We start from the raw sequence: 27,348 nt of genomic DNA, 5'->3' as shown, positions 1-27,348 counted from the left end.
ACTCAGATCTGGAGTCTGCTTTTTTCCAGAAAGAATTCTCAAGCTGTTTGCTAAATTTAGGCCTCTAAGCTCAGAAGACAAATGGAAGACGGAGAGATACAAGCTCTTAAACATCCATGTTCCTCCTGTACCTAGTGACAGCCCTCCCAACAAGGGATGCTGTTAGAAATTTCTGCATTCTGACTTCTCATGACTGCGGTCTTTATTGTTTTTGTTTGTTTTATACTAGGGACTGACCCACTAAGGTACATCCCAGCTCTTGCTAAATTGTGCAGGCTGGCCACAAACTTGTGATCCTCCTGCCTCCTCTCCTGAGTAGTTGGGATTACCATGTCAGTTTGTGAGTATTTTCTTAAATAAAAAACCCCCGAACTAAGCCAGGAGGATCTCAAGTTGGAAATCAGCCTGGGCAATTGATTGGACCCTGTCTCAAAACTTAAAAAAAAAAAAAATAAATAAATAGTCAAAAAGAGAGGTAGGGCAGACTGGAAGCCCTGGATTCAAATTCCAGCATTGCAAAATAAATAAATAGGCAAATAAAGTTTGTGTTTTAGAGGAAAAGAAGGTGGTTTGCTCTCAAACTTGAAAGAAAATTAGCAAGCCCTTCAAAATGTCAAGCTTGAAGGAAAGGAATTTTTTTTTTGGTGAGGGGGGTCACTGGAAATTGAACACCTCTAGTCCTTTTTATTTTTTGGTACCAGGGATTAATTCCAGAGGCACTTAATCATGAAGCCACATCCCCAGCCCTTTTTTATTTTGAGACAAGTCTTGCCAAGTTGCTGAGGCTGGCTTTGAACTTGTGATCCTCCTGCCTCAGCTTCCCGCTCCCGAGCCACTGGAATAATAGGCAAGCACCACCGTGCCTGGCCAGTCCTTTTTTATTTTGAGACAGGGTCTCGCTAAATTGCTTAGGGCCTTACTAAATTGCTGAGGCTGACCTGGATCTTGCCATCCTCTTGCCTCAGCCTCCAGAGTCACTGGAATTGCAGGTGTGCACCAAGACCACATCCAGCTGAAGGAAAATTAATTTAATCGAAGGCAGTCATTTGGAAAGAAATGCCTAGCAATCCTGCACAGACTGCCACAGTCAACCCCTAGCTATCACCTTCCCAAAAAAGCCTGACTCCCCACCACTTCTCTGAAATCTTCTCAAGCATTAGCATGATTTTCTTATTAATTGCTATCACTTCACATAACACCAAGAAGCTGGAGGATTTAAAAATAAGATTGTCTAAGGAGTCAACTGCCCCCCCCCCCACCCTTTTATCATTTTGGTAAAAGTCACAAACCTCATGGTAGAAGATTAGCCCACCTGTTTGCACTGTTCACAAAGAGAAAAGTATCTCCCAAACAGTAAAATGTGGATTTCTCCATCCCATAAACAATGGACAATCACCAAACAATGTACTCTTCCCAGGCCTGCTCCACTCCCTATAGCATCCCTGCCTCCTGAAACATTCCCACCTACTTTTCACTGTGTTCACTCCTCTAAGAATCTCACTTCCCTAAAGACATTCCTACTGCCACAGGGAACATTCTGTCTGCACAAGGCATAAAAAGCCCTAGTTGGAGCCATGGTCAGTGCCACTTTCCAGTGTCTGCAACAGACTCCCAGCAGCTTAGAAGATACATCTGTCACCACAGGAGCTGGGAGAAACAGCTGGGGATGATGCTGGGTGACTCTCTATGAGCCTAACTGCTCCTCCAACAGAGGAACATGCCCTTCCACCCACCTAACATTCTCTTTCATCTGGCAGGGGAGACAGTGAAGACTCCCATGCAGACCCTGCCTTCTAGAACCGCCCCTCTGGGGCTCTGTTCTGACTCATGGTTTCTATTTTCAGATCTCTGGTGAAAGCCTGTCTCATTCTCTTCTGTCTCTGTGCCTTTAGATTTCCTGCTCTCATTTTCAGCTTAATTCCATTGTTAGTCTTGACTCTCATGGGAACTCAAAGGTCAAATAGGGATGAAGACAGCAGCACAGAGTACCCCATTCCAACATGGCTTGGATAATCCAAGGAAGCCAAGTTCCATACAGCAGTGACTTAGAAATAAGAGAGGATGGAAAGGGATCACGGATGAACTGCAGTGTTGGGTCTTGAAACACAGGTGAAACTTTCTGAGATGTTCAGAGAAAATGAATGAGCAGCATTTTAGACAGGAGGGACTACAGAAGTTCAAGACACAGAGCCACTCTTGAGGAAGTTGTGCTCTTTGGGCTTAATATATGGAAAAAGGGGAAATTTGGACAAAACCGTACACAATTACAAACGCCAATTTGGTACAAATATGACTCTAAAAGCAAACTCATTCTTTCTGACTGACTTATTTTCTCTAACTGGTGCCATATTCAAAAGCTTGTTTGTTGGCACAGGCCTGTACTCTCAGCCACTCAGGAGACTGAGGCAGAACAGAATGCTCTAGGCCAGCCTTGGCAATTTAGCAAGAACCTAAGCAACTTATCGAGACCATCTCAAAAATTTAAAAAAACTTTTAAAAATAAGGATGATAGAGAACCCCTGGGTTCAATCCCCAGTACCACCATTAAAAGAAAAAAAAAGAAAGCTGGGCATGGTGGTGCACGCCTACAATCCCGGTGGCTTGGAAGGCTGAGGCAGGAGGATAATGAGTTCAAAGCCAGCCTCAGCAAAAGCAAGGTGCTAAGCAACTCAGGTCTCTAAATAAAATACAAAATAGGCCGGGGGATGTGGCTCAGTGGGCAAGTGCCTCTGAATTCTGTCCCCAATACCCACCACCAAGAAAAATGGAAGGGAGTCTGGGAGCATAGTTCAGTGGTAGATTCCTTGACTAGCCGGTACAAGTCCCTGGGTTCAATCATCAGTTCTGGGGGTGGGGATATGTTTTGGCCCCTATTCCCAAACAACCAGGCTTGAAATCCCATTTATGATTCCTTGCCTTTCTTCACCCATTCCCACCAGTCTTGAGGTCCCTTCTTTCTCAATGTCATTTTTTGTGGTATTGGGGACTGAACTCAGATGCTCTACCACGAAGCTACATCCATAGCCTTTTTTATTTTTTGAGACAGGTTCCTGCTCAATTGCTGAATCTGCCCTCAAATTTGCAACCTGCCCACCTCAGCCTTCCGAACTACTGGGGTTACAGGTGGCGCCACTGTACCTGGCCTAATATCTGTTTAAATTTGTTTTGTATTTCTGCCTTCTTAATTCTCGATTGTTTACTTAACTTCTAATACATCCTATGTAAAGCTCCTATATCAATCCTCCTAACACACTGATGGTACCAGAGGAGTGGGGACCTGATAACTGTAGAAATTTAAACTTCTGGGTCTAAAATACCCACTCTTCCAGAATCTGGCCCTAACTTCCCAGCTTGATCTCTCACCAGACCCTCTAAGAGCTTACTGCCTGAGCCAGCCAAACACCTACATTACTGTGTTCAATGCTGGGTGACTCCAGCTCTCTCTGTGCCCACAAACAGACTGGCTCCCTCCATTTCACCATGCAGTGGTTTTTTTTCCCCCTTTTTCTGCTTTTGGTATTGGGGATTGAAGCTAGAGGTGTCTTACCACTGAGCTACATCCCTAGTCCTTTTTTTAAATATCGAGACAGGGTCTAAGTTGTTTAGGGCTTTTTCATTAAGTTCTTGAGCCTCAGACTTTCAATTCTCCTGCCTCAGCCTCCTGAGTTGCTGGGATTACAGGTGTGTGCCACCATGTTCTTCTTCTTTTTAATGAGACAGGGCCTCCTTAAGTAGTTCAGGTTGGCTTCAAACATGTGATCCTCCTGCCTCAGCCTCCTGAGTGCACTACACACTCAGAATCATCCAGTGTTTTCTTAGCCAATTTTTCTGATTTTTTAAGACTTAGCTTAAATTCTGTCTCCTTGCTGGATCATTTGCCAATCAAATTCCCAAATCCTCCCTCCCCAAATCTGAATCAAACCAATTCCACTGTGAAATCCTACATATGATTCTAGGCAGGTAGTTTGATTGCAGTCAGGGTGTTATCTTTTTGAGAAACTTGACAGCAGAACCTTCTTTGCTAGGATACTTGTAAACAATTTCAATGAATATCTATATAGCATTTTGAGCTCCATGGAGAACAGTTAGTTCCACATATACTAAAGACTTTGTGACCTACCTTCAACAGCAGGCTTTGCAAATGTAATTTTACTTTTCTCCCTTTTGGAATGTGCTCTGTTAAAGCCTAGGTTCTACCTCTTGAAATGGGCTCAGTAAGGCATACTGCACAAGGCAGGATGTCCACATCTTTCTGTCTTATCCTGTCCAGTATCTGTTCTACTGAAAGAGACCCCCAGAGGGTCTAGCCCTTAGGAAAGTTCACTTATTAACCCTTTAGCAAAATACTGCCTGCTAAGGTTAACCCTCATTCTTTGAGAGTAATGTGAATTAACAATTACAGCAATACATCGCTTTGGTTACAGCTTCCAACTGCTTCTCCGCTTTACTCAGAGTGTGTTATGTCGCGAAGATCAAGTGTGTGCGTGTGAGGGAGTCCCAAAGTCGACTTAACAAACCAGTTGTCTATCGTCGCTCTCTTTGGAAAATTACTCGCACTTCAAGCTTTCTGCCTGAGCAAAGCTGTCAGTTCTCCATGGTCAAGATTTTGAAGCTGCCAGGCTGTGTACCGGTGGCAGCACCCACCTCTCCCCCGAGCTTCAGCCCAAATCCGGAGCTTTTTCCCTTCCTCGGGGACTGGGGTGCAGGAATTCCGGAGTCACACTCGGGAGCGGCCCTACCACCAGCTCCAAAGCGCCAATGACCGTCAGCCCTGAGAACTTCCTTGCCACTCTCCCCAGGCCTGTCTGGCCACGACAGGACCCAAAGCTGCGGCCGCCTCGAGCGGGAGGACGCGCTGCAGAGAAGGGCCCTCTGCTCGCGAAGGGGCGTGATCGCCGGATGCTTGCCAAGGGGTCGCCCGGGCGCGAGCCGCCAGGCGGCGCCGCCGCGGAGCCCGGGAGGGGACGGGGGGGTGAGGAGAGGGACCGCTCGGTGGCTCGAGGACAGGCAGAAGCGGCCGCGGTTACTCACTCAGCCAAGACTCCAGGCTCTCCCCTTCCGCCTCCGCCATATTGCAGCCGCCCGGGTCGACCTCGCGGCCTCAACCCTCGCGAGAGTCCGTACGAGCTGAACCAGGGCGGGGCCTGCATGGGGGCCTGAGAGGAGTGAGCGCTGTTATTGAGGGTCCGCCAGACTGCGACGGGTATTGGGACCGCGAGTGTTTCTTTTTGGTTCTTCCTTTTGGTCCTTGGAGTGAGAGATTCTAATGTGCAGATCAATGAGAATGAAATGAAGTTTTAGGATCCTCTGATGTCTTTATCCCGTCTCCCGTCCCTAGCTCAGGCGCGCCGAGGACAGTCCTTGTGGGGTCCTCGTGGCCGGCCAAGATGGCTGCCCCCGCACTGAAGGCTCTGCTAGGCTGGTCAGGCTTGGCGCCGGGCTTGCTGCGTACTGTCAGTCCGCTTCTAGGGTAAGAGGGCAGCTGGGAGCACCGCCTGGGTCTTCACGGAGGGACCTGCGGGGAAAGAAAGGAACCACAGGCCGACTCACGCTGGACCTTGGAGCGAGCGCTGCTCTAGGGGTCGAAACACCTAAGTTCAAGCCTCTTAACTAGCTGCGTAACCTTGGGCCAATCTGAAGATTTAGTGACTGCCCCTTGGCTGGGAGGTCGGGCTATGTCGGGGTGTAACTCGGAAGTGCAGCCCTGTTAAGAGTTTAGAGCTGAGATGCCTGGAGGTGGGTGGAGAGGTGAGCTGGCGGGAGCCTGTTCTTACCGTTAGCATTTGACTAGGAGGAAGCTTTCCTGACCTGTTTGGGGGAGGTCCTTCTACCTCTTGGGACAGAGCCAAAATTATTACTGTTCAGGTAAAGCTCGCGGCTTCCGTGCTGCTCTCCCTCGTTGGCGGGTTGCACACATACCTATTGTTAAGTCAAGCTTGTTCACTTGTGGAGTCAGCTTGTGCCTGCCTCCTTTGCTTCTCGCTCCCAGGCAAACCCAGGTGAGGTGGAGCCGCTATGGTGCTGAATTCAGAGATCCCCTAATTGACAAGGAACATTACCGCAAGTCTGTGGCAGAGCTCACCGAGGAGGAGAAATATGACCAGGAGCTCAAGAAAACTCAGCTCATCAAAGCTGCCCCAGCGACGAAAACAAGCTCCGTGTTTGCAGACCCGGTGATCAGGTTAGAAGGAAACACTTGTTCCACGGACTGGGATTATCCCAGGGAGGGTCTGCAGCAAGGATACCATAATACAGCCTTAGAAAGCTAAACCTGTTGCTTTTCTCCTTGAAGTAAATTCACGAACATGATGATGAAAGGAGGAAACAAAGTACTGGCCAGATCTCTCATGAACCAGGTAAAGAGTTCCTCCTGTTATCTTTCTCCTCAAGAAGAATGGGCCAGGCATGATGACACATACCTTAAACCCCAACAACTCAGGAGGTTGAGGGAGGAGAGTTGGAGACTCTAAGCAATTTAGCCAGACCCTGTCTCAACATTAAAAAAAAAAAAAAAAAANATAGTCAATGCACTGACCCCGGCCTACCTGGCCAGCCCTCCTTGGCTAGTTTTGGGTTTTTCCTGTTAGCTTTTCCACCTGCCCCCTAGCAGTGCTGAGACTTACCCTTCAAGCTCTTTGGGTTTAATCCCCAGTACCCCAAAAAAAAAATATATTAAAATCGATTCATATGCCTTTTTTTAAAAATTAACTCCCCTGTAATGTATAGGGTTTGGGGCTTCAATGAGGTCCTGCAGGAGTCAACAACTGCCATTCCCTGCCATGTCACAAATCTCTGCCCACTCTTTCTGTCCTAGTCTAGCAAAAGAAGGAGGCACTTAAGAACTTTGTATTGTACATGATGAGGGTTCAACTGTACTGCCGAAGAACTGAGTGGTGGGAGTAAAGGGCAAGGTACTAGCTGGATGGGTCAACTCTATATGAAGCCTGGTGCAACCTCTTCCACTGTCTCCCTTTGCAGACTCTGGAATCTGTGAAAAGGAAGCAGTTTGAGAAGTACCATGCTGCTTCTGGAGAGGAACAGGCAACCATTGAACGCAACCCCTACACCATCTTCCACCAAGCACTGAAAAACTGTGAGCCTGTAATTGGGCTGGTACCCATCCTCAGGGGTGGCCATTTCTACCAGGTGAGTGGTCTGGCAAGAAAGCAGGGATGCCCACATGGAAAACAATGGGAATGGAAGGCTAGGAGTGTAGCTCGGTGGCAGAGCACTTGCTTATTAGCATTCATAAAGCCCGGGGTTCCATACCTAGTAAAGGCCCTCCCCCACCAAAAAAAAAAAAAATGGTGGGAGGGCTCAGAGCTGGGCCAAGAGATTGTTAGCTCTCTAGACTAGAGACCATCAGGATCTACTCACTTTAGTTGTGTAAGCAGAAGACGGAAAAGGAAGAGAGCAAAGAAGTAGCTAAATGACATCTTCTGGTAGCCCATCCCTCCCACCTTCTGTTTAGCATCCTGTTTGTCCTAAACCATATATTTCTTTTGTCGAAGGGACTACGCTTATATCCCAAAGTTATATGCCAGTATCTAGCATAGTGCTTGACCCATAACTGATGGTTCATCACTTTTAGTGGTATTGAACTTGGTATCTCTAGCATAGGTTGTAATAATCTTTGGTATTAGAAGGGTTTCTTGCCTTATCAGTATAAACTCCATTATGGTACGAAGTTTCTCACTGCACCTTTAGTATCTGACACATAGAGCCTTGCAAATGATTCTTGTACACAGGGTCATGTTTTTAGGCACTCTTGGTCACCCAGAGTAGCTACGTCACCCAGAAACAGGGCTTTTTCCAATCCGTGCTTGTATCAAAGCTTTTTGTGGCAAAGCTTCCATTAGAGGGGAAAAGGCCAATACTTGGTGAGGTTTGCAAAGCCACTTATGTCTGCTACCCTGAGGTTATCCAAAGATGAGGGAAGCTCAAAGAAAAAAAGACAGGCCTCTCTTCAGGAACCTTACTGTGCTAGAGAAAATACAGAGCCATTCCTTACAGCTTTGGGAGTCAGGGGTCCCCAGCCATGGCAAGCCCCTGGACCTGCTTACCTGTCCTGTCCCCTCACCCAGGTCCCTGTGCCCCTAGCTGATCGACGTCGCCGCTTCTTAGCCATGAAGTGGATGATCACTGAATGCCGAAAGAATAAGCACCGGCGGACATTGATGCCAGAGAAGCTGTCACATGAGCTGTTGCAGGCCTTTCACAACCAAGGCCCCGTGATCAAGAGGAAGCACGATATGCACAAGATGGCTGAGGCCAACCGAGCCCTGGCCCACTACCGTTGGTGGTAGAGGGGGAGGAAAGGTTCCCATCAGAGCCCCAGGGCTTCTGCCATTTAAAAACAAACCTTATGAGCCACTGTTCTTGAAAAATACCTGTGGGTTAAGGATATAGTTCCTTTTGAGAAGAATGGAGCAGCATGTTTGTTGCCTATCAATCCTCTTCCTTTGGGGCTAGAATAGCTCTCCCTGTCCCATCTCTTTGTAAAGAGAACATGTCAACGTATTGATTTTCTCCAAGAAATTCAGGGCCCAGGCTTCTCTCACCTCAGAGTGGGCCTTCGGATACTATGAAAGGAAGAAATTTTTGTATCAGAAATGATTATTAGAAAATCTTTAATCTGAACTAGTGTAACACATTATGTAAGAACTACCATTCATTAAAACTGGCTGGAGGATATAGGCTGGTTTCCACAGTGGTTTTTATACAAAATGTATAAAAAGCAGTTTCTGGTGCGAGCTGTGCTCTGTGCTCCTCAAAATCCCAAAGCATCCTATGGATGACTGTGATTACCCATTTTACATATGGGGAAACTGAGGCACCAAGGTAATGTTGCACCAATTATTATAGGGTGCAGTGGTTAGAAATTGCCCTTCTCTGACTGGCCTAGGGGAAAGGTGGTAGGAGAGAGGCTGATTGAGCTGTGGGGAAAGGGGATCAGTCTTGAGCCCAGGGAGCAGATCTGTTTGGTGTCCCCGCCAACCTCTGAGTGGGGGAAGGGAATGAGAGGACTGTGGCATAAATGGGGAGATGTGGAAGTCTAGAAAGGGAAAGCCTTTGGAAAAGGCAGCTGTCTTGCCATCTTAGGAGGAGGGTGGAGTAAAGACCAGTGCTGCAGTGAGCAATCACTGAGCCAAACCTAGTCAGAAACCTCACTGTAGTAATACTTGTGGGCAGCCGGCGTGGTCTTCCAGCCAGCCGCCCGGAACTCAATGATCTCTAGCAGCAGCAGCTGGGCCAGGGAGCTGAGGCCTGTTGGGAGCAGGAAGCCATCCCGGATCAGGACAAAGAGCTCATCCATGCGCTGCCCATTCATCTTCTCCAGCTGTTCCCCAACGCGGTGCAGCTGGAGCACCAAGCAGTCCACCTGCAGAGGTAGCAGGAAATACCTCGTCAGTCTGGGTAGGACCTGCCTCTCACAGGAGTAGTATTGCTTGCTGAGTGTCAGGCCCCCATGCCTGGTCCTTTATTCTAGTTTTTCATTTTCACACCTCCCACCGTGTTACCCACATGTAAGGAAGGAAACAAGTGGCTGGGTACAGTGGCACATGCCTATAGTCCCAGTGGTTCGGGAGGCTAAGGCAGGAGGATTGCAAATTCAAAGCCAGCCTCAGCAACATCGAGGCACCAAGCAATTCAGTGAGATATCCTGTCTCTAAATAAAATACAAAATAGGGCTGGGGATGTGGCTCAGTGGACAAGTACCCCTGAGTTCAATCCCTGGTAACTGCACTCCCCAATACCCTCCTCCTCAAAAAAAAAAAAAGAGTTCAGAACCTTGCCTAGAACATCTGGCCAGGCAGGCCTCACCTGTTCTCCAAACTGCTTCTGAACTCCACTTTCCTGCTTCCCACTGACTGCCTGACCTGGTTTGGTTTCTAGGCCATCTGTGCCCACAGCTGGCTGTGGCTGCCACCATTCCTATCATAGCTTGGTTTTCCTGCTGGGGAGAAGCTGCTGAGCCAGTCAGTCTTGGCTGCTGTCTGTCCTGGATAAATTCCAGACCCAGCAGCTTGTCATGTAACTATAACATACTTTAAATGTCCCCACCAGGCTGCTACCCAGAAGTGATGCCCTCCAAGCCCTCTACAGCCTTCTGTGCCAGGGCTACCCACCTCTTCCTCTTTGCTCAGACTGTCAGGCTGGGCCAGCCGGAAGAGGCAGTCATAGACAGGGTTCACCAGGGCCATCATGGGCATATTGTTCACCTGTGGAGGAAAAGGAGGGGACAGAGTGGCAGCCATCTCTCAAGTTTGAAATGTTCCATGGGGAGCATTTCAAACTTGAGAAATGGTCATGTCTGCCTCACAGGGTGGCTGGGGCCTCACCCTCAGGTAGTCAAAGATGTTGCAGATAAAGGTGACATAGCAGACCCAGCCCTGCAGGGAGCGTGCCCTCAGCTGCTCCCGGGCTTGGTACTCCTGCTGCAGCCGGTTGAGGAGTCCACGACGGAAGACACTCTGGCCTGCTTGTTTACTCTCTGCCTGTGAGCCAGGGAGAGGCTGGTGAGGGGCAGGGGCAGTGATGTGGTCACCCCACCTATCCTAAACTTCTCCCTGCCATTGAGCTAACGCTCTTCCTATCTCTGTCCTGCTGGCAGCCTCTTCCCACTACTGAGTAGTCTTCCTCAAAGCAGCTCCCTTTCCTCTGCCAACCCCCCAACCTGAATGATGGCGTAGCACATGCGTCCTGCTTCCTTGCTGAACACACAGTCCTGCAGAGAATGGTCCACAATCACATTGGCCACTTTCTCCAAGTCCACAGCGCCTGGATCTAGGTAAAGATAGGAGGGGAGTCTAGAGCTGCCTGCTGATCACATTTGCCTTCATCTGCTCCCAAGAGGAATTTGAGATATTTAGGATATTCACATTATATGCTTAAATTTAGAGAGATGAAGAAGAGGCTGAGGGGAAGCTCAGTTATATAGAACTTCCCTAGTATGCATAAGGCCTTAGCTTTGACCCCAAGCACCACAAAGGAGAATATATACAGAAGGGGGTAAGTAACCACTCATAGAAGCAGCTCCAGCTGTAAGACCCCTGGTTGCCCAAAGAGAGAAAATAGGGAGTTACATGGCTGGTAGAGACCAAACAAAACCAAAACTTCTTAGGACACATATCTTCCTGGCACTAGGTTGAGAAAGGAACACTTATACTAAGCTGTCTACATCAGTTTCACAGAAGAAATTTTCTTTTAGCCAGATGTAGCAGTGATGCACACTGTAATCCCAGCTACTCGGAGGTAAGGCAGGAGGATCATACATTTGATCCTGGGCAACTTAGCACCTGTCTTAACTAAGAATAGGGCTGGGGATGTAGCTAAGTGGTAGGGTGCCCTTGGGTTAATCAGTACTGGGTGGGTCGGGGGGAAGTTCTATGATTCACACACAGCTCCTGATAAGTAGGTATGCAGGGCTTTTCCACAGGCTTAGCCTGGCATGTGATGGGCACTGCTAATTGGAAGTTGGGTCACAATTTTGTCCTGATTGCTATAGAAGGAAAGTTTTGGGACACAGTAAATATCTCCTCTGCAAATCAATGTTTTCCATCCTCTATCCAAGTCAGGTAGCCCCATATAACCAAGAGTGGGCTTCAGCAATGCTGAACCCAGCAAACAAATACAAAGGTTTAAAAGACAGGAACTGCTCTCCTCTTTCATGGGTATTTCAAAATAAATAAATGAATGAATAAATAAATAAAGCATTACAGTCTGAGAGAGGGTTCTGAACCATTCTCCCAAATATTAGCTTTAATGTAGCTTATCTTCCAGTTCAAGAGTTAAATTGTGACTCCTCAGAAAGTGAAGGGAGAGGGATGAACATTCCCTGGCCCTAGGGCTCAGCCCCTTCTCTGCAGCTCCTGCCCCAGCTCAGGTGGAATCTCGTGCTCACCTTTGAGTGCTGTCTTCAGAAGCTGTTGGGTCTCAGCATCAAAAGATTGGATTTTATACTCCTCTCTACTGGCCTCCCCCATGACCATTCAGACCCAGCAGCTCTTTAATGGTCTGGGATTAATGACAGCACCTGAGAGAAGAGGCATAGGGAGAGGACTCAGGCGTGGAGACCCGAGCCCAGGGTTCTAATCCTTCCAGCCCTGGGCGGGTCAAACAGTGCTTGTGACAGGTGCAACTGAGCGGTCCATGGCACTCAGTGGTTGACTGAGAGCCCGCCAAGCCTGCTTCTGGCGGAGACTGGGTACCAGCCAAGCACCTGCTGCTCAGTTTAGGAAACCCTAGACTTCTGGGATTACCCAAGAGGAGAGATGAAGGGTGAATGCACCTACCCTCCAGTCCCAGCAGGAGGCAGGTTGTTCTCAGTCGATATCAGGGAAGATTTGGGGGAAGGGTTCGCTGAGCTGGGGGCGTGGGTAGGTGGAAGCTAGACTTGCCCATATAAACCGGCCTGCTGGCTGCTGGCTCAGCTCCACTGCGAGTGACCAGAATGAGGGCTCTGAGCTGCAGCCGGCTCCGTACAGCGGGATCCAAGGCCCTCTCCCAACCTTCTCCCTCAGCTTTCGCCAGGGTCGTCCTCAGTCCTCAAAACCCACCCGCAGGCGTCGACCGCTTGGGTGGGTGCAGGATCCTCATCGGCCGCCCCTGCCACTCGGAGCCCGAGCTCCCACTGTCCCGGCCAGCTTCCGCCCGGAACCGACTGGTTAAGCTGGCCTCCCGAGTGGCAGAAACCTGGCCCTACCCATCGGGACTCCTATTTCTGTGCTGCAATCCGGATCCTTCTTAGAGCGGGAGCGGAGTGAGGCGTCCCTCTCTGGACTCTGTGCCTCCCTCTGTCCAGAGGAAACGACCTTAGGGGTCTGCAGACGTCGGCAGCCTCCCCCAGCCCGCAGCGCCCTTCCGCGCCGCGCAGGGCGGGCGGCGGAGCCAGCCATGCGTGTCCCGCGAGAGGGAACGGCTGCGTGACCTCGCGACCCACCTGCCGGGCCGGCGCCGCGCCCGCGTGCCCGGGGACTCCGGCGGCCACGGAGCGCGCGCCCGTCCAAAGTGCTGCGCGGCCGCCGCTGAGCTCATCTCCCGGCGCGGTGCGAGGCGGCTCGCCAGCGCCACCTGCCGGTCCCCGCACCACCGCGGCCGGATCCCCGGTGGGGCTGCGCGGGACGTCTGCCAAGCTGCCTCCCTCGCGCCTGGAGAGCTCACCCTGCCTCGCCTCTCAGCCGGTGCGCTGCGGCCCTGTTCAGGACCGCAGCCGCTCGTGCCGCTGAGCCGAACCTGCTCCTCCATCCGCACGAAGTCCTCGGACTGGAGTGGTGGCGTCCCCACCTCAACCCTGTCATTCTGACCCTCGGGGGACTTAGGTGAACTGGCTCAAGAGACTCCGACCAACTGTGCGGGTGGGAGGAGTCCGTTGAGGGCGTGGCTTGGTCCAGGGGCAGCGGGCTGCAGGAGCAGTGTCTTCCAGGGTCGTGCAGTGTCCCCTTTTCCACCCACCAAGGTAGAGAAGGCGGAGGGCAGGTGTAAGAGCTGGGTCAAACCCCACCAACTCCCTCTCCTACTCCAACGAAACTAACAAAATAAGTTTCAAGTCAAAGGGGCAGTCGAAGAGAAGGGTCCCAATTGGCAACATGCGGTCCATGTCGCTGTGCCCTTGGCCTTTCTTGGCAGGGACTGGGTGAGCTTCGTAGTTGCCGCCCCACCCCCCACAGCCCGGTCAAGAGTGTTGCCAAAGTCTCTCTGGAAATGGAGAATTCTTAGCTGCAGCAAAAATTCTCTTGTGAGCAGGAGAGATGAGCATAAACTTTACTGCAATGGAATTTCATTAAATACAATGATGCAGCTGCCTGCAGCAGGCCCAGGCCTCAGGCCTCGGAGAGTCGGTAGCCTGGACCTTCATCAGCAGAAGGTTTGAACAGACCACAAAGAGCCAGGTCCAAGGAAAGAAGCATGATGGTGAGAAAGAACTCAGGGATCACAAGGTACCCGGGAAGGCCCCAGCACCCTCAAACTGTGGCCACTCCCTGAAGGTGTCTCCAATTTGGTGCAGGGGCTGCAGCATCATAGCCTGAGTACCAAGTGAGGTCAAGGTGAAGGTGCTGCTCCTCCCTCCTCAGAGCCTAACCCCACAGCAGAGCTGGCAGATGGAAAGGGTGGCAGTCATACCCCTGTAACTGAAGTTCTTCCTCCACATCTGGACACACACCTCTGTGGGTACCTGGGCTCTGGTAACTTCCCTGAGTGCCAACTGTGCCATCACCAGGCTGTCTGCCCAGCCCCTTCCATCCCCCTCTGCTCACTGGACAGCTTTGAGGCCATGACCCTTCTGGGGCTCCAGAGGACACACACACAGTGCTGAGCTGAGAAGGAACATCCTGAGCAGGCCCTGATGCCAGCTGGCCTGGCTGTAAGCTCCTCACCCAACAAGGCTAACCCAGGGCCTGCGAAAGGGGAGCCAACCAAGGTAGAGTGGGGGAAGGGCTGTGCCTTTACCAGATCTTGTCCATCAGCACATTCCCTCCACATCCTGTAGGGTCACTGGTATGTCTTCCCTGGAAGCCAGTGCCTTGTTGGGAGAGCATGGTCTGGTGCTAGTGCCTTTGTAGACATAAAGTCTAGGTTTGGAGGCTTTGAAAATGACTGACTCACCTGGGACTTTATCCTTAGGTTTATTAGGAGCAGCTGTAACTGATAAAGTGGAATTTGAGGAAGTTAGAGTCCCTTCCCTTATCCTGGGTGAGCAAAGATGCAGTTTGTAAGGGAAGGTAGAGGAGCAAGGTAAGGAATGTGTTTTTTTGCTTTAATGTCTATTAAAAAAGTTGTTGGGGAAAATAGCCCAAGGATGGGGACCAAACTCCTGCAAAGAGCCCATTCCTTGCTCTCTGCACTCAAGCTGCAGCCCCTTCCAGAAGCAAGAGTTCCCCAATGGATGCAGCCATGAGTTGGAAGGCAGTGTCTGATTCCTTTGTTTCTGCGCTGCACTGAGAAGAAACGAGTGGGAGCTCCTTCTCACCGGTGTTGCTCATCCCACAGCCCCAGACCTGTGTTCCATCATGGAGAAAGTCCTGGCCCTTCTGATGGTATCCCATCCGGATGGGTCAGGGTTGCCACCCTGCTCCCAGTGACTGTTCATGCTTGGGAAGGCTGGCCAGGAGGGCAGGCAGGACAAGAGCCTTCAGTGCCACATGAGATCAGGTTTTGCTTCTCTCAGGAGGTGCCCTCCAGTAAAGACCTCAGTCTCTTCCTGCCTCCACAGCTAGCTGTCTGTCCTTTTCAGGCAGTGGAAGAAGTTACAGACAAGCTCATACCAGAAGAACACTAACCCTGTGGAGAGGGCAGCCTTCAGCAGGCTGGGGGACAGGCCCTTGAAGAAGCCTTGGGCACCTTCCTCTTGCAGAATCTGCTTGGTGCAATCCAAGAGGCCCCTATATCTCCGCACCTGGGGAGAGAAAGGTTCAGGTTGAGCAGAGATGAAGTGAGTAAAACAGAGATGCACCTAGGACATCACATTCCCAATAAATGCTTGCCAGATGAAGGAATGAAAGCAAAAAACAGCAAGTAAGTTACTTTCATTCTTTCCACTCCAAGTAGGCTAAGTGAGACTTCACAAATGAAGTGCCTGAAGCCAGCAGCTGGACAGAGCTCCTTCCTGCAGAGGAGGCATGGGCTGACTGTGGCTCTGGGGATCCACTAACAGTTCTGGACCCTCTACCGAGAAGTGTCTCAAATCCTTCACCCCATTCCACCTGGTTCTCCTTGGGCTACAAATCTAAATCTGGCCCTTGCTAGCTCTTAGCCTGACCAGTGCCACCCCTCCAGCCTGATCTCTTTGCCTCTAGCTGACACCACAAACTGCTGCTAGATCTGTGTCCTCAAGGCAGGACAGCCCTCCCTTTCAACATCATAAAGAGTCAAGCCCAAGCTCTGAGGCTGGCTTCCCTCCCTGACCTTGGTTCCCACTGGTCCTCCCAAGAGCCATCCCCCAATTATGGCCAAAACAGAATTGTCTCTGTTAGGAGTAAGACCTTCCTCCTCTGTCCTGGGCTCTTCCACCTCTCCCATTCCAAATTCAAACAGTCTCTACAAGACAGGTTGGTTAATGGAAATAGGTTACAAAACCTTACATTCAGTGTATGACCCCATTTTGTTGAAAAGTATATGTGTGTTTATTTATGCAAAGAAATTAAACTACAGGGGTCAGGCTGGGGGTAGAGGGACCAGTGCTGCCCAATGGGCAGGAGTTGAATTCTGGCTTCTTCATGTGAGTGCTAGAGTCCCAGCTTTCTGCACAGGGACAGCTCACCTGTCCAAAGGTAGCTCGGGCCTGCTCAAATCCTCCAACCTGCAGCCGTTTCTTGAAGAGGTCCAGGGGATAGGTGAGGGTCTTACTGATGACTCCGGCCCCACAGCCACAAAGCAGGTTTTTGAGGTTCTCTGCACCAGAGAAATGAGATTGAGGGGAGAGGTGAGGAGAAGTGCAATCCCTAGTGGAAATTTAAATGCCATCAGGTCTAATCTTCACCACAAACACAGGCCCCACAAGCATCCTTGGATGCCAAAGGGAATTTAATCTAGGAGCCAAAACCAGAAAGAGTCACTCTCAACAAGAATGATAACAGACTGCAGGCTGGACAGGCGAGGCCAACAGGGCGTGAGCCTTTATGTAGCAGTCTCCCACTGGAGGCTATAAAGGACAGTAGGCTAGGCAATGGACATGGTTCCAGGCTGTAGAGAGAACAGAATGTCCCTTCCAGAAAACAACAACAAAAAAAAGTGAATTTGTAACTTGGATTCAAAACAAAAAAATTCAGGCCGGGTACAGTGGCAGCACATGCCTGTAATACCAGCAACTCTGGAGGCTGAGGCAGCAGAGTCACTCAGACTGAGCAATTCATTGAAGAATTGCTTAGTGAGAAACTTCAGAAACTTAGTGAGACCCTGCCTCAAAATAAAAATAATAAGCTGGGCATGGTGACGCACGCCTGTAATCCCAGTGGTTCTGGAGGCTAAGACGGCAGGATCTTGAGTTCCCCTGGGTTCAAAAAAATAAAAAGGACTGGGCAGGTATGGTAAAGCACTCCTGGGTACCAAAAAAAAAAAAAAAAAAAATGGGGGAAAACTAGGACTGATCACTAGAAATAAATCTCATTGATACCAGTGATTGGTGTGGCAAAAGATAGAAGAAATAAAGTTGTTTCTAAGCTGCTGGGTTTACTCATTTTGTTGGTTACACTATACAGCCCGGTACAGGAAACAGGGATGCCTTAGCTTCTGATGAGAAAACTATTTCCTTCTTGATTCAGAAAGAGACACATGGCGCAGGCTGGGCTAGGGCGATTCACTTGTGGAATGTCTCACCGCTGTGCTTTCTATCGGCCGGCATGACCCACTCATAGACATGCTTCAAGGAGCTGTAACAAGAGAACTGCAACCCAGCATATGGGAAGATGGCGATCAAGGTGGGGGTCAATCCTTTGTAGAAGACCAAGGGTCCCTCAGTTCTATACATGGTCACGACAGCATCTTGTAAAGTCTTGTAGACCTGAAAAAGCACAGATGCAATTTAAGCAAGTTCAGTGAGTTATTTTTTGCCCTACAACCAAGCTCATCATCTCTCTCCCCTTTATTCTAAAGATCCTGCCCCCAGGAGCATAATTTTTCCTGCCAAGAGGACAGTCCAGGAAAACTCTGGAGTAAAGTTGTTTTTGTGTGTGTGTGTGTGTGTGTGTGTGTATGGTACTAGGAATTGAACCCAGGGCGTCATGCATGCTAGGCAAGCACTCTACCACATCCCCAGCCCAGCTCCAGGAAAATTCTGGACAAAGAGCCAGGGGTAGAGTTTTCTAGCAACTCCCTTTCTAAAAATTTATATCCACATGTGTGTGTGCACAAAAGCACGTGTCCAAAGGGCCACACCAGAGCATCCTGCAGAACAGCAAAAAATAGTGTTCATCTGTAGGTGATGATTACATAAATAATGATCCACTGGTTCAAGAGAACACAGTGTAGCAGGATAATGAGGGGCTGGGACTATAGCTCAGTGGTGGAGCACTTGCCTCGCATGTGTGAGGCACTGGGTTGGATTCTCAGCACCACATATAAGTAAAAAAAATAAAGGTCCACTGACAACTAAAGAAAAAATATTAAAAAAAAAAAAAAAAAAACAGGATGATAAGCCGGGCAAAATGGCACATGCCTGTAATCCCAGCAACTCAGGAGGCTAAGGCATGAGGATCCCAAGTTTAAAGCCAGCCTCAGCAACTGAGTGAGGTCCTAAGCAACTTATCAATATGCTGAAGACCTGTCTCAAAAATAAGTAAATAAATAAATAAAAAGGGCTACAGATGTGGCTCAGTGGTAAAGTGCCCTGGGTTCAAATCCCAATCCCAAAACCAACCAACCAAAAAAACAGGTTGAGGAGATCCACATGACTGATGTGGAATAATCCCCCAACAGATAAACAAACACAGCAGGATACACAAGAATGGGGCAGAATTTGTAGAGAAATGAACTATATACAGAGATTATGCCCCCCCACCCCCAAGGATACACAAAAGCCAGGAACAGCAACTGCCTCCATGGAGGGAAGGAAGCTGTGCAGTGTCTCTAGGGGCCAGGGGAAGAAGAACGTTCCCCCAAATACCATTTTATGCTGTTTAGAGCTTTTTCCATAGGTAAAGTGTGATATCTATGCAGAAAAACTACAGTTCATTTGCTTCTTAGTTCCTTTCTATTAAGACATATTTGAGCTGGGCATGGTGGTGCATGCCTATAATCCCAGTAAGGGAATAAACTCAGGAAGCTGAGGCAGGAGGATCATAGGTTCAAAGCCAGCCTCAGCAACTTAGCAAGACCCTGTCTCAAAACAAAAAATAAAAAGGGCTGGGATGTGGCTCAGTGGTTAAGCCTGTCTGGGTTCAATTCCTTGTCTCCCTCCTGCACCCCCAGGATATTTGAAGTGGCCTGAGGGGCTCTGACTCAGCCAAGCTGGGGTATGGCATGGCATCTTGTTGAAAGTGGGGGCTGAGGGAAGACTTGCCCCTCTCACTGAGTGGCTCCAAAATTGCTGGTGGTCACGCTGAAGGATTCCACCCTGGGGAGCTCTGTGAAAGTGTCAAGCTCTAAGGGAAGTCCACTAGCAACCGCAAAGATGCTGCCTGGAGTTCCCACTCTGCTTTTCTGAAGAATGCAGAAACAAAAGTCAGACTGGATGGGTCATTTCAAGGTACTTTCCTTGGAAGGTGGGGATAGGAGACAAAACAATAGAAAAACAACTGGTTAACATCATGTCACTTTACATTTAACTTAAAAAAAAATTTTTTTTGTAGTTGTAGATGGACAACATGCCTTTATTTATTTTTTTATTGGTGCTAAGGATCAAACCCAGTGCCTCACACATGCCAGGCAAGTGCTCTGCCACTGAGCTATAGACCCAGCCCCTACATCAACTTTTTTAAAAATATATTTTTAATTGTAGATGGATACAATACCTTTATTTTGTTTATTTTTTTTATGTGGTGCTGGGGATCAAACCCAGTGCCTCACATGTGCTAGGCAAGCGTTCGAACCACTGAGCACAACCCCAGCACCACTACATTAACTTTTTGATCAAAAGATTAGGTAGAGGGGCTGGGGTTGTGGCTCAGTGCTAGATCACTTGCCTGGAGTGTGTGAGGCACTGGGTTTGATCCTCAGCACCGCATATAAATAAATAAATGAAATAAAAGATCCGTTTACAACTAAAAAATATTTTTAAAAATAATAATACAATTAGGTAGAGGGAACTTCATTATCCCACTAACTGAAGCTGGCCTGTTTGAAAACTTTCGCTGTTCTCTTTCTAATCCTGATTTCTTGGAAGGTCAATAATATGCTTAGTTTCAGCTTCATGACTTAGAACTTCAATGTGAGTGACTCCACTTAGATTTTCAGTCTGGTCTGTTGGGGCCCTGGGCAGGAGCTTAATCCAAAACAATGGCCTCCTGCAATTTTTATTTAGTAGAGGTAAAATGATATTCTCCTAATACACTCTCCATTTTTCCCTTCTCATAGACTGTGTGTGTGTCTGTCTGTCTGTCTGTCTGTCTAGTACTGGGGAATAAACCCAGGTACACTACCCTGAGCTACATCCCCGGCTCTTTTTATTCTTTATTTTGAAACAGGGTCTTACTGAGTTGCTGAAGGTGGCCTCGAACTTGCAATCCTCCCGTCTCTATGTCCTCAGTCACTGGGATTACAAGTGTGTGCCACAGCACATGGCCTCATGGACTTTTATAAAAAGTCAGAAAGTGCCAGGAGAGGAACTAGGCACTGTCACTACTTATTTTTTTCTTCAACCCCTCAGTGGTGCCCTGATGCAGAAGGGAGACAGTGGGAAATTCTTTCTTTGTTGAGAACAACACATACATAGAGAGCTGTTTTTTTAATATAAATATTTTAGGTGTAGATGGACACAATATCTTTATTTTATTTACTTTTATGTGGTGCTGAGGATGGAACCCAGAGCCTCACACAAGCTAGGCGAGTGCTCTACCACTGAGCCACAACCCCAGCCCCAACACACAGAGCTATTCTTAAATATGACCAGACATTATGCTAGAAACTATTTCAGGGTTTAACCCCCTGGTCTGTCAGCAAGTCCTTCCTTGAGCTTGACTCAACTACCCCATTTCCTCCAACCCATTCTTTGTAGAAACAAAGGAGATCCTTACAATAATAGACGCAGAAGTTTTCAAGTCCTACTTTTCCAGATGCCTATCTTCATCCAACCCACTACTGGGCACATATTTGTTCTGTTTCACATCCCTAGTTTCTGTCTCCCCAGGGAATCCATGAGCTCCTTCAGGACGGAGCATCTGCATCTGCATGGTGCTGACCAGTTACAGATTTGACAAATTGGCCACTGCACTGAGAACCCAGGTTTGCCCCAGTTCGGCCTCCTCCAAAATCAAAACCCCCAACTTTTGCATCACCTTCCTCATCCAGGTCCATGCCTGGCCCTGACCACTTACCCTGGGCTCACCCTGAGCTGCAAAGCGGGTGCGCAGAACATCCACAGGGTGCACAGTGAGGGTGGCTGCACAGGCAGACAGACCGCCACACACAAAGTGCACCGAGAATTCACGGGCATCGTACAGGCTGGCTCTGTGGACCAGCTCAGTCAACAGCTCAAAAGATAAAAACTGCAAGAGAGAGTGAAAGTCACTGATGGCCCAAAAGATGAGTGAGGGTTCAGACCAAATGCTTCCCAATATACCACCTGCCACCCAGGGGTGGCAGGTGGTATATTGGGAAGCATTTTTGGGAAGCATTTTTTTTTGTAGTTGTAGATGGACAACATGCCTTTATTTTATTTATTTTTTTATGTAGTGCTAAGGATAAAACCCAGTGCCTCACACATGCCAGGCAAGTGCTTCCCTTTCCCCAGGGAAGGGGAAAGGGCTGAGGAAATACACTCCTTGAGCAGTGACCAAACACAAGAAATACTTTTATAATTATGTAAAACTCAAATGCCTTATCTCTAAGCACAGTGCATGTAAAAAAGAAAAAAAAACAAACAAACTCATAAATCATTAAAGTAGAGTCAGACACCAAAGAATTAAGAAAGCAGACAGAGGGGCTGGGGTTGTGGCTCAAGAGGTAGAGCACCCGCCTAGTATGCATGAGGCACTGGGTTCAATCCTCAGCACCACATAAAAATAAAGTAAAGATATCGTGTCCACCTATAGCTAAACAATAAATATTAAAAAAAAAAAAAAAAAGAAGAAGAAAGCATTCAGAGATTGCTGGGGGTGTAGCTCAGCATTAGAGCCTTGCCTAGCACTTGTGAGGCCCTGGGTTCTATCCTATCAACCAACTAACTCATTCTCATTCTCTCTCTCTCTCTCTCTCTCTTTCTCTCTCTCTCTCTCTGTCACACACACACACACACACACACACAGAACAGGGAGAAAATTTTATATCAGAAAACTCCACTTGTTTACTTAGTTTTCTGACAACTAGGAAAGATGGCCATCATGTAATTCTTGGCAAAGGACCCCCTAACAGCTGGCACCAGCAATGTCTGAGAACCACTCTCCTCAGACTGTTATCAGGAACGTGTTCCACAGGGTGACACCCTCACACTCAGATCTTCCCCCAGCCACTCCAGCTTCCCTATGTCATCAGGGCACAGTCTTCATTGACCACACTGCAATGCCTCCTTGTGTACCAGCTGGGGAGATGGAATGACAGGGCATGTGTCAGCCCAGTAAGCACCAGACTTGAGCCATGACTGTGATGTCATTCAAAGAGGAGGCAGGGATTACTCTGGCACTGACTGCCTGGGTGAGGATCCTATCTCTGCCACCTTTGTTTTTTTTTTTTTTGTTTCTGTTTTTGTTTTTGTGGTGCTGAGGATTGAACCCAGGGCCTTGTACATGTGAGGCAAGCACTCTACCAACTGAGCTAGATCTCTAGCCCTATCTCTGCCACTTTCTCATGAGTGACTTTGGTTGGATTGATTAAGAAAGCTCTGTCTCAGTCCTCTCATATGAAAACTAGGAGTGACATCAGAACCTGCCTCACAGGAGAGCTATGAGATAGTATATATAAATGCTTAAAATAGGGGCCAGGCCCACAGATTGCAAGGGCTGCCTATTACCACCACAACCACCATACAACTACATACTGTATGCCATGACACAAATTGACATCAGCTGAGGGAACAAATGACCAGAAGTCAAGAAGCCTGGGTTCTACTCCGAGCCCACCATGGGTAGGCCACATGGCCTCGTCAGCTCACGTAACCTCCCTGTGGTCCACACAACACCTCTCTACCTTCCTCTCAATGCCCCTGTGAAATTCAAATGAAGCACATGCGTGATGATGGTATTTTGAAAAATGAAAGGCATTAGTATCGCCCTTTGCCAAGCTGTCTGGGGCAGAATGTCAATCTCCTAGGTACAACACTTGTCACTGGGATGGACCTGGGGATATAGAGAAGGGAATGCCAAGGTATAGTTCAGTCTGATGTCACATTCCTCAAGCGAGTAGCATGGGAGCTGCCTCTCCTCACCCTCCCTCTGCTACTCCACTGAGCAACATGACCCCAGGGGCCTGGTCAGGTCCTTGCCACCTACTTGGACAGCTCCATAGCCAATGGACAGAAGTTGGGCTGGGATGTGTCCTTTCCAGAATGCTGTTGGGCCTTCTTCCTGCAAAATCTGCCTCCCAGCCTGTAGGATCCCATAGTATTTTGCATTGGGGTCACTGCGAGACAGGCGCTCAATCTGAAGCTGGGGATCAAAAGTGAACAGGTCAGGATGGTGGCAGAGGGGGTGGGGTGAGAAGGGGAAATTTCATAAAAGTTTGAGGGCAACAAATCACTTCACCTTGACAAAATTGTGTTTCAGAAACTGCTTTTGCAAGAAAAACTGAATTTGTCTTCCAATCCCTCACAAGGCAAAAGGGGAAAGGGTACCTGGAAACGGATCTTGATGACATCCAAGGGGCTGATCAGTGCCCGAGTGATAAGTCCAGACACAGACCCTGCTACTGCCACCTCAAACTTGGAGTTACTCCTACCATCTTCTTTGGGGTCATAGCCCACCATCCCTGCTTCTGGTCCATCCAACGTCCATCAGTATCAAGCTACGTGCAAGAAACAAGGAATAAATATGAAGGAAAGTTTCTTAAGGTCTTTCAAACATCACCTCCTCAAAGCAGCCCTCCCTGCCCAACCCTTCTAAAATAGCACCAGTCTTTTTCTTTGAAGCCTTATAACTATGAGATATTGATAATTGTACATTTGTTTCTTGTCCCCCACCCCATGCAAAACCCATGATCTCATGTGTTCACCCCTGCCCTTCTAGCACTAGATTAGAGCCCACCATCGTAAGTGCTCAATATCTGGGGACTGAATGAATGAACAGGCTTGATAAGAAATCATTCATGTCCAGAGATCAGGTGGTTTTCCAATGACCTCTGACAACTGAATGGTAAACCCTGCCTGAGGTAATGTGCCCCCCACCCAGGGAGGCTGTCAGTCATATGGTGTCAGAGACCAAGGATTATCTACAAGCACCCCACTATCCAAAGGAGAAGCCAAGTGACTCCTGAGCCCCTTGGCATTTCCCTTCTTCTTCTTCTTTTTTTTTTTTTTTTTGACAAGTTTTTCAATGCTAGGGATTGAACCCAGGGTCACATGTGCCAGAAAAGTGCTCTATCACTGAGGTAAATAAATGGATCACTCTGCCTTCCATTCTTCCCCCGCACCCCCAGGGTGGTATCAGGGATTGAACTCAGGGGCACTTGACCACTGAGCCACATCCCCAGCCCTATTTTGTATTTTATTAGACAAAGGGTTTCACTGAGTTGCTTAGCGCCTCACTGTTGCTGAGGCTGGCTTTGAACTAGTGATCCTCTTGCCTTAGCTTCCTGAGCCACTGGGATTACAGGTGTGTGCCACTGCACCTGGCTGTTTCCCATTCTTTACACACACCTTAGACTCACCCGGCACAGTGGAGCTGTACTATGCTATGAAACAATGTTCCAGCCCCACCTGGGCCAGACCTACTGACCCCTTCAGCCTCACCCCAGACCATTTTCCCTTCCGAACCTAACCAGGGAGGTCTCAGTGCTTCTGACCAGTTTCCACAAAATGCTGCAGGGACACCTAACTGCAAGCCTTACCTCTTGGCATAGTTCCTAGTGTCCGAATGGCAGCCCCACTCCCGCCCCTTCTCTTCCCTAGGGCAGCTCCTCTGGTCCACCAGCTCTAACTACAGAGCATCCCCTCCTGGAGATGCCATTGTTTTCCTCTAGCACCAGCAACTGCTAGTATGTGTTCTCCACCTCTGCCCACAGGAAGGAGGACCCACAGGGGCAAGACCCAGCCACCTATCTACATCTACATCCCCGGAGACAAGCACAGTGCCTGGCACACAGCAAAGGCTTAGAAAACTGTCAGTGAATAAATGATTAAAACCCAAAGAATTTCTACTGCTTGTTTCAGCAGCATATATACTAATATTGGAACCACAGAGATTAGCAGAGGTCTGAAAAAAACCAACAAACCCAAAGAATTTGTAGATTATGGAAGTTATAACTTTACAGAAAGTTTAGAAGAGATAATAGAAAAAGAACCTGCCATCTTAATATTTTTAACTTCGTATATTCCTTTTTGGGGTTTTGTCTCCATATTCTGGCTTACAGAATGTGAATGTCATAAGCATATTTTTATGTTGTTATAAGAATTTCACCAAACCAGGTGTGGTGGTGCATGCCTATAATCCCAGTGACTCAGGAGGCTAAGGTATGAGGATGGTAAGTCCCAGGTCAGTCTCAGCAACTTAGCAAGGCCCTCAGAAACTGAACTAGACCCTGTCTCAAAATAAAAAATTAAAAGGACTGGGGAGGGTGCTGGGTGTGAGATTAAAGTTGGTAACTGAAATATTTAAAAGATTATGTCCAGTTGGGCACGGTGGCACACACCTGTAATGCTAGCAGCTCAAGAAGCTGAGACAGGAAGATAACGAATTCAAAGCCAGCCCAGCAACTCAATGAGACCCTGTCTCTAAATAAAATACAAAATGTTGCTGGGGATGTGGCTCAGTGGTTGAGTGCCCTTGAGTTCATTCCCTGTTACCCCTCCAAATAAATAAATAAATAAATAAGAGCTGGGGTGTGGCTCAGTGGTGGAGCACCCCTAAGTTCAATCCCCAGTACCAAAAACAAAACAAAACAGGTTTCAGTACAGTATGCCTGAAATATGTTATTTTTTTTTTAATTTTTTAATATTTATTTATTCTTTTTTTTAGTTATTGGCGGACACAACATCTTTGTTTGTATGTGGTGCTGAGGATCGAACCCGGGCCACGCATGCCAGGCGAGCGCGCTACCGCTTGAGCCACATCCCCAGCCCTGAAATATGTTTTTTTTAATTAAAGAAAAGCAGCAAGATCTAAATCTGCTCCATATAGTTGCATAAAATATAGAAACAAAATCTGTAATGATGCACACATAGGACAGGTAAATTAGCCCTGGGAGAAGGGCAGAGGGAAGATAGCTCTCTCTCTCTCTTTGTAGTTCTATATTGTTTTAATTTGGCATTAAAACAAAACTAAACTAAAACTAAATATGTAATGACTTGAGAATGGGCTTCAGAATTAACCTAGTTCTTGAATACTTGTAGTAATGGGGAGGTCACTGCCTACATAGCGACCCTCCACTTCCCCAACCCATCATTGATTTTTTTTTTCTCCTGTCACCCACCCTGAACCCCCTTCCAGGCACCTGTGAGAGGCAGGTGACCTGACCTAATGGTTAAACCTCTCCCAGTATTTCCCTGGGACTGCTCAGGTCACCCGGAACAGTATCAGTTTCCTGCATTCTTGGAGAGAATCAGGGGTAAGCCCAAGTGGCAGGTGTTCTGGCTTAGTCTCAGGAGTCACCGGGAGGATATCAGGCTCTTTCCTCTGGAAGCTCAGGATATAACTGCATGATTCACAAGCACGGTGAAAGGTGATGGGAAGGCTAGGGTGTGTGGAGATTTTTGTTAATAAGCAGTTCTGTATAGCTGAATATAATATAGACCTGAGCTCAAGAAATTAGAGCTATCATTGGGCAAGGTGGTGCAAGCCTGTAATCCCAGTAACCTCAGGACGCTGAGGCAAGAGGACAGCCTGGGCAACTTAGTGAGAAACTGTCTCAAAAAATAAAAAGGACTGGGGATGTAGCTCAGCGGTAAAGTACACCTGGGTTAAATGCCCAGTATCAAAAACCAAGAACAAAAACATGATTAATATGCATGATATAAGGTAGCACCCAGAGACCGGAGACTGCTGGTGAGCGTGGCAGAGTGGGTGGGGTGGGACTCTGACAGCTGCCTTCTCCACCCTGCTTCTTTTCCGAGGAAGACCCCAGTTCTCCAGGACACAGGTGACCATGGTGAGTGCCCGGGCGCTCATGTGCTCAGCTGAGGGACTCTGCAGAGGTCCCCCACGTGGGATACCAGTGTCCAGGTGTGCCTCAAGGTGTCTTGTTTCCCCAAGTCAGAGAGCTCGCCTTCGATGTGGGATCCGCGTGCGCAAGTGCGGGGGAGGAGGGGTAAGGAGTTTTACCTCCAGCGTCCCCTGAAGATGCCTCTAGAGTCAGGTGTGCCCTTGAGTACAGTCCCAGTCCCCGCCTCCCCGTGAGTACCAGCTTGTGTGTGCTGCCCGCGGTCCGCCCGGGAGAGCGAGTGTGCAGGTCCCCGACAGGACCGCGAGGAGGGAGGTGGTAGAGGTCACTCACCTACCCAGCGGGCGCTGCCAGACTCCCGGCGCTCGGCACTCCCGCCCTGCTCACGCAGTCTAACAGCAAAACTGTAAAGCGCTTGGTACAAACTGACGGGCCTCTACGCCAATCACC

At 48.5% G+C, this 27,348-nt stretch overlaps 4 protein-coding genes across 14 annotated transcripts in view; 1 reads left to right on the top strand and 3 right to left on the bottom strand.

Moving 5' to 3' along the window:
- Window positions 1-5,170, bottom strand: part of Gga3 (golgi associated, gamma adaptin ear containing, ARF binding protein 3) — a 16,262-nt gene extending 11,092 nt beyond the window's left edge. For 2 of the 7 annotated variants that reach the window (XR_007345561.1, XM_015504199.2), the window contains exon 1: window positions 939-1,107. Coding sequence is in view for 4 of the 7 variants with exons in the window: in XM_015504199.2 (XP_015359685.2) it covers window positions 939-1,008 (70 nt within the window). In the remaining 3 variants the exon portion in view is untranslated. Of the gene's footprint in view, window positions 1-938; window positions 1,110-4,644; window positions 4,975-5,031 lie in introns of those variants that run through there. The other 5 variants (XM_015504198.2, XM_048797884.1, XM_048797886.1 and 2 more) reach the window with 4 other exon arrangements.
- Mrps7 (mitochondrial ribosomal protein S7) lies at window positions 5,148-8,694 on the top strand. Its single transcript, XM_015504202.2, has 5 exons — window positions 5,148-5,470; window positions 5,990-6,181; window positions 6,293-6,356; window positions 6,979-7,146; window positions 8,085-8,694. Exons 1-5 carry the CDS (start codon window positions 5,388-5,390, stop codon window positions 8,304-8,306), a joined length of 729 nt encoding a protein of 242 aa, XP_015359688.1. The 5' UTR covers window positions 5,148-5,387; the 3' UTR covers window positions 8,307-8,694.
- On the bottom strand, window positions 8,614-12,037 carry Mif4gd (MIF4G domain containing). Its single transcript, XM_015504205.2, has 5 exons — window positions 11,906-12,037; window positions 10,679-10,788; window positions 10,344-10,499; window positions 10,131-10,223; window positions 8,614-9,382 (listed from the first exon to the last, which is right to left on the bottom strand). The coding sequence occupies exons 1-5, from the start codon at window positions 11,991-11,993 to the stop codon at window positions 9,155-9,157; spliced, it is 675 nt and encodes a 224-aa protein (XP_015359691.1). The 5' UTR covers window positions 11,994-12,037; the 3' UTR covers window positions 8,614-9,154.
- On the bottom strand, window positions 8,614-27,348 carry Slc25a19 (solute carrier family 25 member 19). 5 transcript variants are annotated; one of them, XM_015504201.2, is made up of 10 exons: window positions 27,232-27,348; window positions 23,420-23,589; window positions 23,079-23,234; window positions 20,970-21,140; window positions 17,317-17,500; window positions 16,262-16,392; window positions 13,165-15,397; window positions 11,906-12,037; window positions 10,131-10,223; window positions 8,614-9,382 (listed from the first exon to the last, which is right to left on the bottom strand). In XM_015504201.2, the coding sequence occupies exons 2-7, from the start codon at window positions 23,549-23,551 to the stop codon at window positions 15,215-15,217; spliced, it is 957 nt and encodes a 318-aa protein (XP_015359687.1). In that variant the 5' UTR covers window positions 23,552-23,589; window positions 27,232-27,348; the 3' UTR covers window positions 8,614-9,382; window positions 10,131-10,223; window positions 11,906-12,037; window positions 13,165-15,214. The 5 variants fall into 5 exon arrangements, with proteins under 5 accessions (XP_015359687.1, XP_048653845.1, XP_048653847.1 ...); XM_048797888.1 differs by lacking the exon at window positions 27,232-27,348 and adding an exon at window positions 27,060-27,219; XM_048797890.1 differs by lacking the exon at window positions 20,970-21,140.

This window comes from Marmota marmota, unplaced genomic scaffold (assembly GCF_001458135.2).
Source record: "Marmota marmota marmota unplaced genomic scaffold, marMar, whole genome shotgun sequence".
In the NCBI taxonomy this organism is placed as follows: Eukaryota; Metazoa; Chordata; class Mammalia; order Rodentia; family Sciuridae; genus Marmota; species Marmota marmota.
The sequence above is the reverse complement of the archived record's forward strand: the minus strand, read 5'-3'. Positions and strand labels throughout refer to the sequence as shown.